Raw genomic sequence first — 16,362 nt, forward strand, 5'->3', positions numbered from 1 at the left:
CCTGACACAGACAGAAGATGAAGCCAGACATTCTTTGGCAAGAGTTTAAAGAAACCCACATTAGTCTTCTTGGTCTTGTATGGAGATACCAGAACACTGAATAGCTACTCAATTTGTGGAAAAATTTTTAAAATTTATTATTTTTATTTTATGTGTATGCACGTATTGCCTACATGTAAGTAAGTGCACCCATGTCTTGCAATGCCCGCGGAGGTCAGAAGAGGCTGTTGGATCCCCTGGGACTGGAGTTATGGAGAGTTGCTAGTTGCCATGTGGGTGCTGGGATTCAAACCTGGGTCTTCTGCAAGAACAACCAGTGTTCTTAACTGCTGAGCCATCTCTCCAGCCCCATGAAAGTAATTTTTATAAAGAAGGAATGATATGGTTCCACAAACAGGATGTCCATGAATTTTTAAAACCATTGTATCTGCAGTCTCAAAACACAAGAACAATCTCACAGATGATACGCAATGGTGCTATCAGTAGGTAGACAGTAGCTATGCCTAGGGAACAGGAAAGGCTGCTGAAAGGCTACAGGTCGAAAGACACAGATGAGTATCATTTCTTAAGATGCCTAGGATAACACATCACTGAGGATGGACCAACATATCAGTACAAGGGCCTGTGACAATCTGCTCAGAATGCAGTGAGTCTAGCATTGCACATGTAGCATGATGACTAGACTGAAACCTAGAGGTGGAGCTCATAGATCCAACCACAGGACATTAGCAAAATTGACACAAGTAAACACACAGCAGGTTTTGTGAGTTCCATTATAAGTCTTAAACAAATAATTCTACACAGCATGCATATATATACACACACGCATATATATGTATGTGTGTGTGTGCGTGTGTGTGTATGTGTATGAAACACACAGTAAAAATGTGAGACCAAATGAACAGAGGACATCAAGAAAATACAAGCAATTTCAGACTTGGGGTACTAGGTTCAAGGCCTCAAGGAATGACTCAAGTTCTGTCCAGAAAACTAACAACTTCAACAGAAGAGACAGCTTTGCCCCCAGAGGGATTAGACTCACTACATTTTGAGTTCAAATCCCATCTGTGAATTCTTAGCTGTACAACCTTTAACAAGTCACTAAGCCTCTCCATAGTTTCCATCTTTACAAGGGGGCATAGCTACCTCACTGGAGGACTGAATAAACCAGCAGAACTGCTACAGTCATGTAGCGTGGTAATGAACCCATGTTAAAACTGCATGTCTGCTAAAGCAAGAAGCAAATACCTGAGGTGTCACAGGCATGCCTTCCTGTGGAGGGCTCCCTCGGGGGGATGCTGCGCTTATAAATAATGTGGGGTTTGTTTTGTTCCTCTTCATCCTCTTGCTCATCCACAGACAACAGTGGTTCAATAAAATAATCTCCATCATGGGACCGGAATGTGCCCAGCTGCAAATAGAGATGAAAGATTGATTTAACATAATTCAGCCAATAGGAGGGAAGAAAACAAAAGCAAAACAAAAACAACAAGGAGTGGAATAATTCCCAGTAAAGATGGGGTCAGTTTATTCCATTTCTTCTGGAGAGGGCTGCAGAAACTGAAAATGTGGAGATACATGTAGGGAAGTGGCGAATTTCCACTCCCCGCCACACTGACACTTTTTTCTTACTTTTCCTGTAACTTCCTATGTCTGCTTTCCAAGCTTAGCTTTTTCTTGGTGCTCAATTGCAACTCTTTTGCTCCTACAGGTTGCTTAGAGAGAACGTGTGTTAAGATTGCCTGGGAATTCAGGGATACTGTAGACAGCAGAGGGACAAGTTGGCGGCTGAAGGCTTCTCCTTCACGTTCACCAGGTACATGCTGACTACAATGCCTAGAAGGGAGTGCCACCTGTAACCCTGCCACAGGATCCCCTTCCCTTCTCTTTGCCAAAGCAGAGTGCTATCCTGCAAGGCTTTGTGTCCGATCCTGTTACTCACAGTCCCAATACCACACCTGCCCTCTTCATCAGGCAACTTTCTTATATGTTCTGAGGTTTTGCATTTTGTCAATTGAAAGTGATTTCTTTAAAGGGTAACTGCTAGGATTAAATAAAATAATGAAAATCATGCACTTGGTAAAGTGTGGATACCTTTTAAGTCTTAGAACCCCTTAGTGGGTTTTGGTGTTGCTTGTTAGTCTTCAGCCAATTTGCTGTTAGCAATCACTGTGAACACCTCACAAAAGTCATATTTCAGCTCCGTTCCCTACTTGTCTACAAGTCTTGCAAATGATCCATGGGCGGCCTCAAGCTTGAACTACTCAAACTAGATATTATGAAAATACAGTACCCAGTGGGTGGTATCTGGGGGTAAGAAACCAAGCTCTTCTCTCTTTCTCCACTAGCCCATTTCCCCACACTGAAAAATAACCAGAAGCCTTTTCCCACTCTCTAGGCACAGCAGAAAAGAATGTCCCTGAACATTGGTGTTGGCACTTGCACTAGCACCCTGCAGAGCTGTTTAGAAAGTCAAATCACTGGGCTCTTCCTAAGACCTGCTCTCTGCACCAAACATTTTGGGGTCAGCTCAAGAATCAGAATTTTAATGAGCTTTCGGGATCTTCAGGATGCAAGATAAAGCACGCGAAGTGATAGGCCAATGCACTGCATCCTCAAATCAAGAAGGATCAGAATGGCCTACAAAGATCTTTCAGAATGAGATTTGGGGTATCATGCTATGTTCAGAGATTCCAAATGTCTAAGGGTGAGGTCCAGAACCTGAATTTGTAAAGCAGTTCCCCCTGGTGAGTCAGGAACACAGGATCAGGGAGAAGTCAGTTTTAGTATGATTTATGACAGTTACAGGTCATTCACTAGCTGTTTAACACATTCATGCTCCTCAAAGCACCTCTGCTTGGCATTCTGTAAGCACTGGACATGTGAGTCCTGTAGGAGAGAGGACTAGGGAGTGGAGCCTAAGAGGTACAAGAAGGAAGGGATTTGTCCAAAGTTCTCCTTCAGTGGGCAGGTGCATGGAGCTAGTGCTGAGTCTAGGACTCAGAATCCTTTTTGTCCAGTGTCTACAAAAAGGAACTCAATCATTCTCTCGAGGGATAGTGACTGGGCCTCTGGCCTGTGGTTAGGAGCGTGGGTCAGTAAGGCTGGGGTGAGCTTCCAACTTTGTCACCTATCATGAGGCATGGGGCAAGACTGTAGCTCTCAAGGTCTCACCATCTTTATCAGAAAATTGGGTAGTTTTGAGAGCTACATTGTTATATCACAGGGTCAGCAGTAAAAGCTCAATAAATAGTAACAACATGGAGAAAAAATTAGTGACTTTTTTTGGGGTTCACAAATAATTTCTGAGCCCTGAGTTATCTTGTGTTGGTTGAGGTACCCATTTAAATATATACGAACTAGGTACATGTACTATTCAAGTATCTAATATAGGAGAGGATGGGTGGATGCTCATGATACTGCCAAGGACAGGGAAGAACATGTGTACCAAGAACTGCCATACAAGAAATGGGAGAGTGGAGGTATTTATGATTTTGGAGCAGAGGAAAGGTACCCCCTGGAAGACTATGGTAAGGTCTTCTGGGGACAAGGAGAAAACAGCCCTTTAAAAGAAGGGAATGCTGGGCTAGGGATGACTCTCAATGCTAGAGCCCTTGCCTCCACATATACAAGGCCAGGAGTTCAATTCTCAGCTCCCCACCCCGCCACACACAGAAAGAAAGAGCACTGAAATACAGGATTTCAGAAGGAAAAACAGATAGATGAAGATGGACACTGGGATGAATTGGGCAAAAGAAGGTAATGCCTTTAAATACCAGATATGGGAGTTTATAGTTGTTCATTAGTATATGGGGAGCTGCTATCTTGAGCCCAGTTGTTAATGTTTCTGACCTGTGGCAGGAACTGAGAAAAAAAAAAGACTTGAAGAGAAGCAGGTAGGCGGGGGTATTTCTGAGACAACAGTCCTAAGGAGAGGAAGAGAAAAGCCAGCTGAGCTATGGATGCTCATTCAGCAGAAGAGAACAATGTATGAGATGAGATTCAGCAAAACTGGTAACTGTGTGTGTGTGTGTGTGTGTGTGTGTGTGTGTGTGTGTGTGTGTTGGGGGTGGGCCAGGTCGGGAACATCAGTATGCAGGGACTGCTGCAGAAAAGATAAAGAAGACAAAGGCAGAAGGCTTGGAGTTAGATTAATGGTGGAAGATACAAAGATCCAGCGCCTATATCTTTAGGAGATACTCAGGTCCTTCTCCCCCAAAAGAAGCATGTTACAAATGACACGCTATATAAATGGGGTTAGCATAGTCCAGACAGTCGTGTCCAAAGGCTGGGTTCTCAGTTCCCAAAGATACCACGTGTATTATGTTACCACCTAAAACCACCAATGGAAATTAAGGTCCTACGCAGAAAAATATTTATACAACTGCTGGGACTACTCAGATTCCGCCGGTGTGGAGGCGGGGAGGGAGGAGGAGTAACGACTGTTTACCCACGAAGTGCACACGCAGCCCTTTCCCTAAGGTCCAGAAATCAGGGGTCACTAGTTTGAAATCTGGGGTGCACTGATGCTCTGGGATCAACCACCTGACTTTCCAGTCCACCTGGGCGATAACCTCTCAAAGACCCGAGACATTCCAGTGTCCAGACCCCAGGTCTTGAGACCGCGATGACTCAACGCAGCATCCCCTCCCCTCGCCAAAACTGAGGTCTCCGCCTACCCCCAATCAATCTCAACAACGCACTTTGGCGTCGCGATTCCCAGTGTTTAGCTGATGGGTAAAGGCGCACATCCCCTGCTTCGAATTCCAGCAGGCTAGACTCCCCACCACCTCCCCAACAGTCTTCAGGCTTGCCTTGCTCCAGCGAAGAAGGATCTCACAGCTAGACCTGGAAGTTAAGACACAAGACCCAGAGAGCGCCCCGGGTGAGTACCCAAGCCCCCTTCTTGGAAAAGGCGATTAGGAGGGTGTGAGTGCTCAAGGGGAGAGTAAAGCATCAAGGGTAGAGACTTTAATAGCCAGTTGCGTGTAATGCGCCGCGCTGTGAGCTAGGAGGGCCAGTCCAGGGAAAGTTCCTGCGTCATACGCGCATGGCAGAAACGCACGTCTCTTGGGAAAGTCCAGGACCACCCTGGATGGGACCAGAATCATAGAACAGACACTCAAATGTCGTGAGCACGGGGGAACTGATTTTGTGTTAATCCCAGTGGAGAGTAAATGGAGGGGTCAGGAAGGAGGTGCTCGGGGTATCAATCTGGATCCCCACTAAGTGCGTACTTCCCAGCGCAGGGTGATGCCCGCCGCTCCCAACCCGCCTAGGGAGACGCGCGCTATACATCTCTTCTTCCTACTCCTTGGAACCGCTACGGGTTCCAGAACAATGAGAACCTCCTTAAGGATACCTCTCCAGACCCTTTCCCACTATTTCTGTGTCTCGGGGCCACCCCGCCAGCAGGGTGCAGAGTCGGACTGCTCTGCAACACCCCTCCCCCAAACCGCCGGTTTTTTGAGGCAGACTCCGCCTTCTATCCCCGCCCTCAGACTCCTTGGCCCACCCTTCCTTTCCTGTGATTGGACCTGTTCCCTGTCAATCCGGTTCAGTTTCAAAATTCCTTGCCCGAGATAAAAAGCCCGGAGAGTGCGCGGGGGCACTAGATTACTCACTCACTCACTTACTCACTCACTCACTCAGAGGAAGGGAGGGAGAGAGGGAGAGAAGCGGGAACTAGTGTAGAGGCAGAGAGGCAAAGAGACACAGAGAGAGAGAGGAGAAGAGGGAGAGAGGGAGAGAGGGAGAGAGGGGGAGAGAGAGAGAGAGAGAGAGAGAGAGAGAGAAAGAAAGAAAGAAAGAGAGACCCAGTACCGGTGCCAGGGGATTGTCAGCCCACATCCCCAGCTCTGGACAGGCCAATGAGAAGTCAGGTCCGCCCTGCGCTCAGCTGCTCCGCTCGCGGGCGGCCAAGTTTGCTACAAGAAACCACAACTCCAGCAACTTTCTCAGAGTTTGGAAACCGGCTTGTAAGCAGCTCTGCAAACGTTGGGTTATGTACAGCAAGCCCAATCCAGTCTCTAGGTAGCTCAAAAAAAAAAAAAAAAAAATCCACGACCCTCGAGGGGTAGATGTGCGCGCTCCTCGGGAGTGTAAGCGCACGTACCCAGCTGGTGGACCCCCGAATCCGGAAACCTAAGCCAGTGTCTGATATTTAACGCCAGAGTAGAGACTCCATGAGTTCAGACTAGGGTGCAATTAAGTCTTAAAAGAAGCAGACGAGGAGGCGGAGAGGAGGGAAGGGGCACGTGCCCACTTACCATTCCGGAGCACAGGCTGATGACCGCCGTGTGCTCGGACTTGGTATTGACATGGCCATTGTAGAAACAGTGCCTAAGTTCCGCTTCGTCTTCGGAATACAGCTTGGTCTGGTTCACCCCGGGTTCTCCAAAGAGGGTGACAGTGAACAGTGGAGCGATAAATCCGGCATTGGAGGTGAGATTAAATAGAAACTGCTGGCCGAAGGCGGACAGGCGGTAATGTGCCTGGGAAGAGGTAGAAGAGGACGAGGAGGAGGCGAAGGCAGGCCAGGGGTCAGAGGCAGAGTTAATGCTCCGTCGCTTTCTTTTGAAGTGCACGTTCGTGGGAAAGGGTTCCCCGAGGGCGTTCACTCGGATCGGAGACACGATCTCATATTCGCTCAAGGTCTCTAATAATTTCACTGCAGGGAGAAGCAGAAGTATATGAGCTAACCATTCATTTTTCCTGCAAGTTTTAATTTAAAAAAGAATTGGGGGGGGGTGTTGTCCCGACTGATTTTTGCGGCCCATTCGAGTCAATTCTTTCACTCTCCATCAGGGGACAAATATTTGCTCAGCACCTACTGTGTAATAGTAATTGCAGAAAATCTTGTTAGGTGTTGAGAATAGAGCATTGGAAGTCAGACAATAAACAAATCAAGAAACATAAGATGATTACAGGTCCTGATAAACATCCTTAATAAAATAAAACTTGCGCTATCTGATGACCTCAGTTACTAAGTAACATTAATTTGGGACAAGGGAGTAAGGAGAGTGAAAAATTCGGACAAAAGGTGCTGGGAATAGGGGGCTCTAGAATGTGTGCAGTGCATCCTTAATAGTGTACTAGGGATGATCCGGAGAAGGGAGAGGCTCTATAGCCGGAGGTAATTCTTTCTAGGAAAAGGAGAGAGGCCTCTACTGCAGAATGCCCGCCCCGGAGCGCGTCCCAGGAGATGGTGATGGAGGGTTAGGGGAATCCTGAGGGTCCGTTGCCTCGTTACCTTGCCTCGGGTGCAGCCTGTCCTTGCGCACGGCCGACGCGGCGTCTGGGCTCCCCATCTCAGCCAGGTCCCGCACCAGGAGCGTTAGCAGTGTGGCCCAGGATACAAACTGCATGGTGCTCTTCACCCCTCCCCCCGCTGCTCCCACCCCCTCCCTCCTGCCCGCTTGGCTTGTGGCGGCTACGCTAAGCAGCAGCCGCGGAGAGCGCGCGGAGCCCCGGCGGCCCCGCCGCCAACTTTTTGACTTTAGGAGTCGCTGAGGTCTAGCGGAGACGGTCCCGTCTGCGCTCGCCTGAGCAACGCTACCGCCTGCCGAGAGCTGAGCCGCTCGGGCCGCAGGAGGAGGAGAAGGAGGCGGAGGACGACTGGGGCTCGGCTGCTCGGCCGCATAATGTCCAGCAAGCCGGCAGGAGAAGGCGCGGAACGTGCGCTCCGAGGCGCGCCGGGCGCCCTGTGCTGGCCGGGGTAGCGGAGCCGCTTCTTGAATGGGGGGCCGAGGGGCGGGGGGGGGCCGCCGCCTCTCAAATACCCCGGGTGCACGCCTCCAGGAGGAGGGCAGGGGAGGAGAAAGCGAGGCAGGCGGCCCGCCTCCTCGCAGATGCCTTCCTCTCCTCGGCCGCCCGTGCGGGTCTCGCCGCCAGAGGCCCCGCCGGCTGCTGGAGGCGGAGGCCAGGGACGCCGGCCGCGCGGGAGCCGTCGGTGGCGGCCCGCGTCACCTCCTCGAGGTGGGGTTTTCAGAGACTCCTTGCTTGGGAGGGAGAGTAGAGAAAGTTCTCAGTCCTGCTGGCGCTCAGCCCTCCACCCCGACTCTTCTCTGGGCCTTCGCCCTTCTCTCTTTGGGTCTTTGGGTATCTGACCCTCCTCTCTTGGGGTTTCTCCTCTCTTGGTTCCCCACTGTAGCCTCTCCATCCTTTTCTCTTTCGTCTGTCCCTCTCCCCTTTCTCCCTCCTCCCCACCCTCTTTCTCCCTTCTCGGGTCCCCATCTCTTTCCACCACTCTTGGGATTCCTTACCAGTGAAAGTGGCCCAGCCCCGGAGTCCCCCGTCCCCGTCGCTTTTGGAACCAGGTTTGGCACCTGAGCTCCGCTGCTCTCCATTTAATCGCCCCAGGTCTAGAGTTTTAGAATCAGGGATCTTAATCCTGTGGTTCCAGTTGTGTTTGAAATCCTCAGTCTCCTGAATGTTTCGCAACAGTTTAAACCCGTGCCTTAGCCGGACTTCTGCCCCCATGCCCAGAGGGTCTACAGGTTTTCGAAGGTCCCCAGCCCAAAAAAGGTTAAGGCGTGCTCAGGATAGAGAAAGGGGGCGGGGACTTAGGCGCCCTAGTCTACCTTCGGGATTTAGGGAGGGGAAAGGAGAAGGAGTTGTGGAGTTGAGACGCAGTGGATCCCTGGGGAGGCACCGGTCTCCAGAGGGATTTCTTAATCACTTCCGCTCGCTTTAACTGCTTTAACTACGGTGATGGTGGGAGCGGGGGGGGGGCACTACAAACTATACCTACCTCCCCCTTGGGGATGCACACGTAAAAGTCAGAACTGCTTGAGGAAGAAAAAAGGAAGAGAGAGAATAGTTTAGTCCTGGATAGTTCGAAAACACCTTTTCCCTTTAGATGTCAGGAAGTGAGGATGTGTTAATTTCAAGGGAAAGGAAATGGCCATTTCAGTAAAAGATATGACTAATAAATTTATCTTTGCTCAAATTTCTTAGAACCAGAGTTCACGCCTGCTTGCTGGTCTAGCATTACAACTGAGAATACTAAAGACTGCCATCAGAGACCAAAAAGCAGTGTGCTAGAAATGCAGCCCATCCGGGAAATAATAATGCATATATTTCTGGTGAGGCAGTGAGATGGAGAAATGTAGACCAGTCTAAACCACATAGGGAGAGCCTGTCTCAAAAATAAATAAATAAAAAAGATTACACGGGTGCACTTGTATACATGTAGGCAATACACTCACACACATAAAATAAAAAGGTTATAAAATGAGAACACTTGAAGAGAGAAGCAGAGATTTCTAAAGGGTAGCATTTCAGCCTTGGATCTTCAAAATAGCTCTGTAAAGTGAATGTCTTCTGGTATGCTGTCTTTCTTTTCATTATGTGATAAAAAGTCTTGCCTCTCAGTGTGTCTGGGAGTTGCTGAGATTTTAGCAACTAGAACTCAATCAGTGAACTGACTCCAATGGAAAACGTTATACTGCTTCCACTAAAATTATTCAAAAGTATAACACTTTTCAAAGTATTTTCCACTAGACAATTCTGTTTTAATTCAAATCCCTTTTGATCAAGGGAAGCCAGCAATATAGAAATTACTATACATAGGGACACATTTCTTGTGTGTACACTTGCTCTTTTGCTTTCTTTCTAAAACTTTAAGGATGAACTTTGTTTAGAGTTTAAAAATTGCTTCTGAGATGACACAGCCATTCCCATAAGAGCTGGTGGCCAAGGAAGGTGTGAAGTGTCTGTCTCCTGTGGCCTCCTGGGGTGTTGGGAACCTCGGGCTTCTGAAGTTTTCATCCTCATAGAAGCACCCATTTTGCTTCAATGTATTAGCTGGCCTCTGCTTCTCCACCTACAAACAGGTCTTTAAAAATCTTAGAAAGATGTGTTTCAAATAATAAGAAGCAAGAAAGATACAAATGGGCCAGGCAATTCAGATAGCAATCTTTGAATACTAATTCAAACTTACCATGTACCAGACATCATGGTAATACAATGTATTTAATTTAACTTTCACAACAGCTCTGTGAGTCAGGGGGTAACAGCAATTTCATTTTACAGACTAGGATACTGATGCCAGAAGAAAAGCAGAATCCTTGACTAGTAAGTGACATGATTCAAATTGTTTTGGAAGTTTAGTCTAATGTCATTCTATATAATGAATAAATGATTAATCAGAAGTATCACAAGGTTTGGGGAAAGGTGACTAATATTGCCCAGAAAATTACTATTCAATTTCCTATTGCTCTCCTCCTCTTCCTTCCCCTTCCCTTCCCTTTCCTTTCTTTTCCCCACTAGTGGGAATTAAACCATTAAATTCAGGGCCTAGCATATGCTATGTTGGCACTGTACCACTGACCTACATCCCAGTCATTTTGAGTTAACAGAAGGATAGTTTTTAGCCCATTTTTCTCTCTGGGTCTTTACTAGAATTGAAAGTTACTACAGGTTAAAGTGGAAGTCTTATTTTGCTAATCCTGCATGAAATTTGGATCCCAGAAGAGTGATGTTAGCAATAGATAGCCTGGTAGATGAGAATGAGAGTGGTCACATCACAAGTGATTCTGTTAGTTGGATACCTTCAAACAGCAGGAAGGCCATAGGAAGGAAAGCCATTTATTCCTGTGGAAAGGGGAAGCCCACACCTAAAAGATCAAGAAGAACCAGGAGCCAGAAAAAGAAGTTTCCTGAAGAGCCAACAATAGGCAATTTGTGAAAAGATAGACCCCTGGTACTGTACCACACTGGACTCTGGTGAACAAACATTCTGATGAGCTACTGATGGTGGCTGAGCTCTGCCACCTTATGTATCACTTGCTCAGAGCCAGCTTCTTGTTTGTAGGATGGGACTAGAAAAAACCTGCATCATCTTTCTGTCATGTGGGCAAAACATGCTAAGAAAGAAGCTTCTTTAGTTCTCTTTTTTTAAAAAAAATTATTTTTATTTTATGTGTATGAATGTATTGCCTACATGTATATAAGTGCACCCATGTAGTGCAATACCCACGGAGGGCATTGGGTCTCCTGGAACTAGGGTTACAGCTGATTGTTAGCTGCCATGTGGATACTGGGACTAGAATTTGGGTCCTCTGCAAGATGAGCCAGCACTCTTAACTGCTGAGCCATCTTTCCAGCTTACTTTTTGTATTCTTTTATCTTTGTTGTTATTTTGATTTTTTTAGACAGAGTCTTACTGTATAACCCTGCCTGGCCTGGAACTCACAGTGTAGATCAGTCTGTTCTCAAAGTTGAAGTTGGCTCTTGATTCCTGAGCACTGGGATTACAGTGAATACCACCATGCTGCTGAGCTCTGTGTTTTTCCTTTGGGTCAATTATTTAATCCTTACAGCAACCCAGCCTGCTGGGTTTTTATTCTCATTTGCTTATGAAGAAATCGGGCAGCAAAGGGAAGTGGACTGTAGAGCATCACAGAACAAGGAGAGCAGAGCTGGGGTGGGCACTAAATTGGATTCCATTCTTTTTTTCCCTATAAAATTATTAATTTATTTTTACTGAAATTCTGTGTATTTCATACAGAACATCTCAATCAATCTTAATCATCTTTATACCTCCTTCCCCACTGGCACCTCTCATAGCACCCCCCCACCACTGGAATTCATACATTTTGTCATTTGTCTTAAGGCCTGTTGGGTCAAGTTTAGTGTCCCCAGACGTACCTCAATGCAAGTTCATTTACTGAGGTCTAGTCAGCCTATCTAGAGTCTCTTGCATTAGGAAGAGCAACTCTTCCTTACCAAGCAGTAATCAGTTACCAATATATTTCAGCCAAGATTGGGGTCTGCTGTCCACTTCCCAGTTCTGTGCTGTGTTTTTGTTTGTTTGAGTTTAGATTCAGTTCTAAAGCTTGCGATTTCCATGATGGAGCACCGCCTAGTGACATACAGAATTTTGCCTGATTGTTCATGGTCTCTCAGCCTTTGCACCCAATCTGATAAATACAGTGCGTAAAAACATTATTTTTGCATCAAATGCTAAATTTAAAGTTCTGAAAAGCTTCTGTTAGGACTCCCCAGAAAGTCCTTGGTCCAGTTTGTGAGGTGGCTTTTTAAAACATGTATCAGAGGCTGGGCATGGTGGTACATGCTTTTAATTCCAGCACTCAGGAGGCAGGGGTAGGCATATCTTTGGGAAAATGAAGCCAGCCTGGTCTACATAGTGAGTTCCAGGCCAGCTGGGGCTACAGAGAGCCCCTGTCAAAACAAGCAACAAACAGATGAAAAACATGTATCAGATCTCCACACTGGTATCACCTTTAGCCTGCTCACTCACAAGGTCCTCCTTGCTTCCTTGCCATTCTGGAAGACCACATGTGAGGCCATTGCTCTGGCTTCAGAGTTGAATATGAATCCCACAGATGCTTCCTTTGAGACTGTACAGAAGGCCTTACATTTTTCTGCTTCCTCTTGCCTGTGGAATGAGATCATTAAGTCTGGAGTTCAACCACAAATGGAATTTAGAAGCTCTAGACTTCTAGATTAGATCTAAATCACATAAGCTGAAGTTAACTTAGATGATGGTGACATGACTTGTGCAGATCTGATTTCCCTATTTTCTAAAAGTGATATTTGATGAGATACATCTTTCTGGAATCTGACAAATCTTGAAATATTTAGAGTTGTGCCAGAATATTATATTCCTGTATTCCAGAATGTATCCTGACTTAGTTGGGACACAAGTGGTTATTGTTTCAAGAAACTCCAGAAATACAAAGGAAAAATATCCCCCTATGTGCTGTCATAAAGCAAAATAGGAACTTCATAAATATTTGTTACATGAGTTAATTGTTACTGGCAATTTTTGTTCTCATTTTCAAAGGTATTGTTTCTTTAAATTTACCAAAATAACTCTTTCATACATATGTACTTACATAGATTTTATATTTTCACACAGTTGAAGCAACTTCTCTTTTCATGCTGTCAGTACTCTTGAGGAGACAAGTCTTGCTTCAATCAAAATAATCAGGACATCATCTTTTCTAGAATCAGAAATATTCATGGCTGGACTCCCCTATTCTCACTTCTAGATCTTAACCAAGCAGGCACCTGACCAGTGCAGCATGTAGTTCGACATCTTCTGTGAATGCTTTATATATCCTTTGCCTGACCTAAAGATGGAGGAATAATGGTTACCAGTCCCATAGGATGTCATGAAAATGGTTTGATCTCTGAATATGTTGACCTGTAACCTGTCATCAAAGCCAGACTCTCTATATATCCAAATCAGTGGCTTCCCTGGAACCCACCTGCTGATTAGCAGAGGTGGGACTTGACTTCTGACCCAGAGGACACTAGTGACTTATTGTTTGAGCTGTCTTTGACTATGGGTATTTCTCATACATACTGCTACTCTTAGCCTCATCATCTTTTGAAAAATTTATGTGTGTGTATGTGTGTACAGGTGCAAGTGGAGGCCAGAGGTGTCCTTCCTCAGAACACAGTCCACCTTATTTGGTGAGACAGGGTCTCTTATTAGGTTGAAACTCGCTGATTTGGCTAGACTGTCTGGCCAGTGAACAGCTGTCATAACCTCCCCAGCTCTAGGATTATAATTACCACTATGCTCAGCTTTCCTTACATAGGTTCTCAGAACTCAGCTCAGGTCCTCATGCTTTTGAAGCAAGTTTTTTTCTGACTGAGCTATCTCCTCAGCTGAATTTGAAAATTTTTAGAAAACAAATTTGCTGTCCTTTCTTATAGTCTGCTTAAATAAGTACCTTCTATAAGTTGAGGATTTCTCAGCCTTTATGAAAATGAGCACAATATCTTCTTAACATTTATTGTGTGTGTACACATGCACATGTGCCTGTGTGCCATGGTGTCTTCAGGGAGGTCAGAGGAGAACTTTCAGGAGTTCGTCCTTTCCTTCCATGTGGATCCTAGGGATCAAACTCAGGTCACCAGACTTGGTGACAGGAACCTTTAGCAACTGTCCCTTCTCACTAGTCCCATCATCTTTTAAATAGCCCAAACACAATTTCCTTGTAGACACTAAGAAAAAAAAATCTCGTTTTATATGTTAAATCAATTTTACATATGCACAACAATATAATTTTTAAATTGAGTATCTCTGTCAGATGACACTCAGTAGGTTTTCTGTCTTTACTATAAAGCTTGCTCCCGTGACCAATGAGTAATACCATATTGAATCCTTCTGTTAGCTCACTGAAACAAAGAATGCCACTAGCTTACTTTGCAGAGGAAATAATGAAGATACAGAGAAATCAAGCCTCTTGCCTAAAACTGCACAGCTACTGTAACTGAACAAGGATTGAAAGTCAGGCTGTTTAATTCATGACTTGTGCTTTTCCACTACCACATAACAGTGACATTAGTAGGTATTTATATTTTCTCAAGCTTAGTTCAGGATGAATTGCAAAGCTAAAGGATACTGTTCCAAGGAGTAGAGATGCAAATACTAGCAGAATTCAGATTTTAGGCCATTGACTCAAGGAAGCCAACAGAAAATGGCTGAGGGAATCACTCACAAATGTGTGATGCTAGACATCGAACAAAGAGGGATTGAGGGGACTGTCTTCCTAGAAGGTCAAGGCACTGGCTCTCCTAACTTAGAAGATTGGTCTTTAATATGTTATTCTTATAAACTCCCTTTCCTTAGTCCTGATCAGGCTCTCTATGCTCTCCAGGCTGTGCTGTGGTCCTTCTGCATAACTAGCACCTGCCTGGAGTTGTAAAAGTGGAGCCAGATTTGAATTTCTTTCAGTGAGCTAATTTGGGGGCCCTCTATAAAGAAGGCTTTCAAACAACTCTTCAAGAAATCACCTCAGTTTCTTTGACTCTCAAGGACAATAGGAAGGGGTGGGGTAGGAAGATTACTTCCATTTTTCACAGGAATATGCAGAAATTTGAAATGTACAAAAATATGGATGCATCACATGTTACAACATGACTTGTTAATGAGCTTATGTGGCATCAGATCAATGCCAGTTGTCCATGGTGCGTTCTCCGTGTATGGCCTTTGTATTAACTGGCACTCATAACAGAGTAAGTTGCTTTCTGAAATGTAAACCTAACAATTAGAGCCTTGTCAAGGTCTTATTAGATGTTGAGAAAAATAACTTGTTTTGTAGATTTTTCCCCTATTCAAAATGTGTCTCACTATTCACATTGGTGGCATTCATGGCAACATAATTGGAATAAGCTTTAGCTGTTGGGCTAAGTGCAAGAAATGCAGGTACAGAATGTAAGAGCTCAGGGCTATACTTTTCTTGGGACGCCACACTACAGCAGTGGACACTCCTGAATTCTGGTCATAGTGGGTAACACCAAGTCATCCATGTAAAATTTTAAAGTCAGCATGTTTTTACAGCTGAATATTCAGCTCCTTAATACATCAATCTGGACCTGAGGACCTTACATTTACTCTGTGATACCATTTCTAACCAAATGGAGGTTGCAGTAAGAAAACTCTTCCCACCCCATTTCTCTGATCTGCTGAAAAGGGAAAGGAGCTGTCAAGAGATGATAAATAAGTGTACTATTAAGGATCTATTTACAAAGGCTAAGAAGAACCCTATGTTTAGCACATGACCACAATGTAGTCACTGTAAACAAGTCACAGTGTTATTTGTTTACTTGGATCCTACTGTCATAAAGATTAAACAAAATAGCAACCTCTACCTACACCAGATAGAGTAAAATACACAGTTTAAAGTCTCAGAAGATAGCTACATGTCCAGCTGGGACCTGTGATTCTTCTGGAATTAGAAATCTTGGATACTTTTTATCATACTTACTTCCATGTTTATTCTCACAATGAGGATATTAAAATTTTTTGAGACTTGCCTCAAGAAAATCGTATGTATCCATCCCAGACTGGCCTTGTACTAACTATAGTATGATCCAAGGATAACATTGAACTTCTGATCTCCTGCCTCCACCTCTAGAGTGCTGGGATTAAAGGTATGGGCCACTGTGATGGTTTCCTTATTTGAAAATAGCTGTATATGTTTTGTGTTCAAGAGAACAATGTTGGGAAGAGATTCAAGATGTTCATCAGGCTTTTGAGTGATGCTTGTGACTAAAAGGTACAAACACTTAATAAATGGCCAACAGGGGTTTAAAATATAATTACCAGAATATATAACGAACTTAAAAAACAGAGAACCAAGACAAGATAGCTGTATATGTTTTGTGTTCAAGAGAACAATGTTGGGAAGAGATTCAAGATGTTCATCAGGCTTTTGAGTGATGCTTGTGACTAAAAGGTACAAACACTTAATAAATGGCCAACAGGGGTTTAAAATATAATTACCAGAATATATAACGAACTTAAAAAACAGAGAACCAAGACAAGAAGCAACCCAACTGAAAGATGGGCTAAGGAGCTGAACAGAACGTTTTCAAAAG

At 44.9% G+C, this 16,362-nt stretch overlaps 1 protein-coding gene and 1 long non-coding RNA gene across 5 annotated transcripts in view; one reads left to right on the plus strand and one right to left on the minus strand.

Annotated features, from left to right (window-relative positions):
• Positions 1-7,741, minus strand: part of Adamts9 (ADAM metallopeptidase with thrombospondin type 1 motif 9) — a 182,128-nt gene extending 174,387 nt beyond the window's left edge. For 2 of the 3 annotated variants that reach the window (XM_029560637.1, XM_029560638.1), the window contains exons 1-3: positions 7,253-7,736; positions 6,270-6,670; positions 1,249-1,411 (exon numbers count right to left, since the gene is read on the minus strand). In XM_029560637.1, coding sequence (XP_029416497.1) covers positions 1,249-1,411; positions 6,270-6,670; positions 7,253-7,367 — 679 coding nt within the window. In that variant the 5' untranslated portion in view covers positions 7,368-7,736. Of the gene's footprint in view, positions 1-1,248; positions 1,412-6,269; positions 6,671-7,252 lie in introns of all 3 variants that reach the window. The other variant, XM_008827120.3, reaches the window with a different exon arrangement.
• LOC103729134 overlaps positions 4,465-16,362 on the plus strand; it is a 360,622-nt gene continuing 348,724 nt past the window's right edge. For both annotated transcript variants that reach the window (XR_003848547.1, XR_607052.3), the window contains exon 1: positions 4,465-4,885. This is a non-coding gene — a long non-coding RNA (uncharacterized LOC103729134). The remainder of the gene's footprint in view (positions 4,886-16,362) is intronic.

The sequence above is a fragment of the Nannospalax galili genome, unplaced genomic scaffold (assembly GCF_000622305.1).
Source record: "Nannospalax galili isolate Female #2095 unplaced genomic scaffold, S.galili_v1.0 scaffold1051, whole genome shotgun sequence".
NCBI classification, from domain to species: domain Eukaryota; kingdom Metazoa; phylum Chordata; class Mammalia; order Rodentia; family Spalacidae; genus Nannospalax; species Nannospalax galili.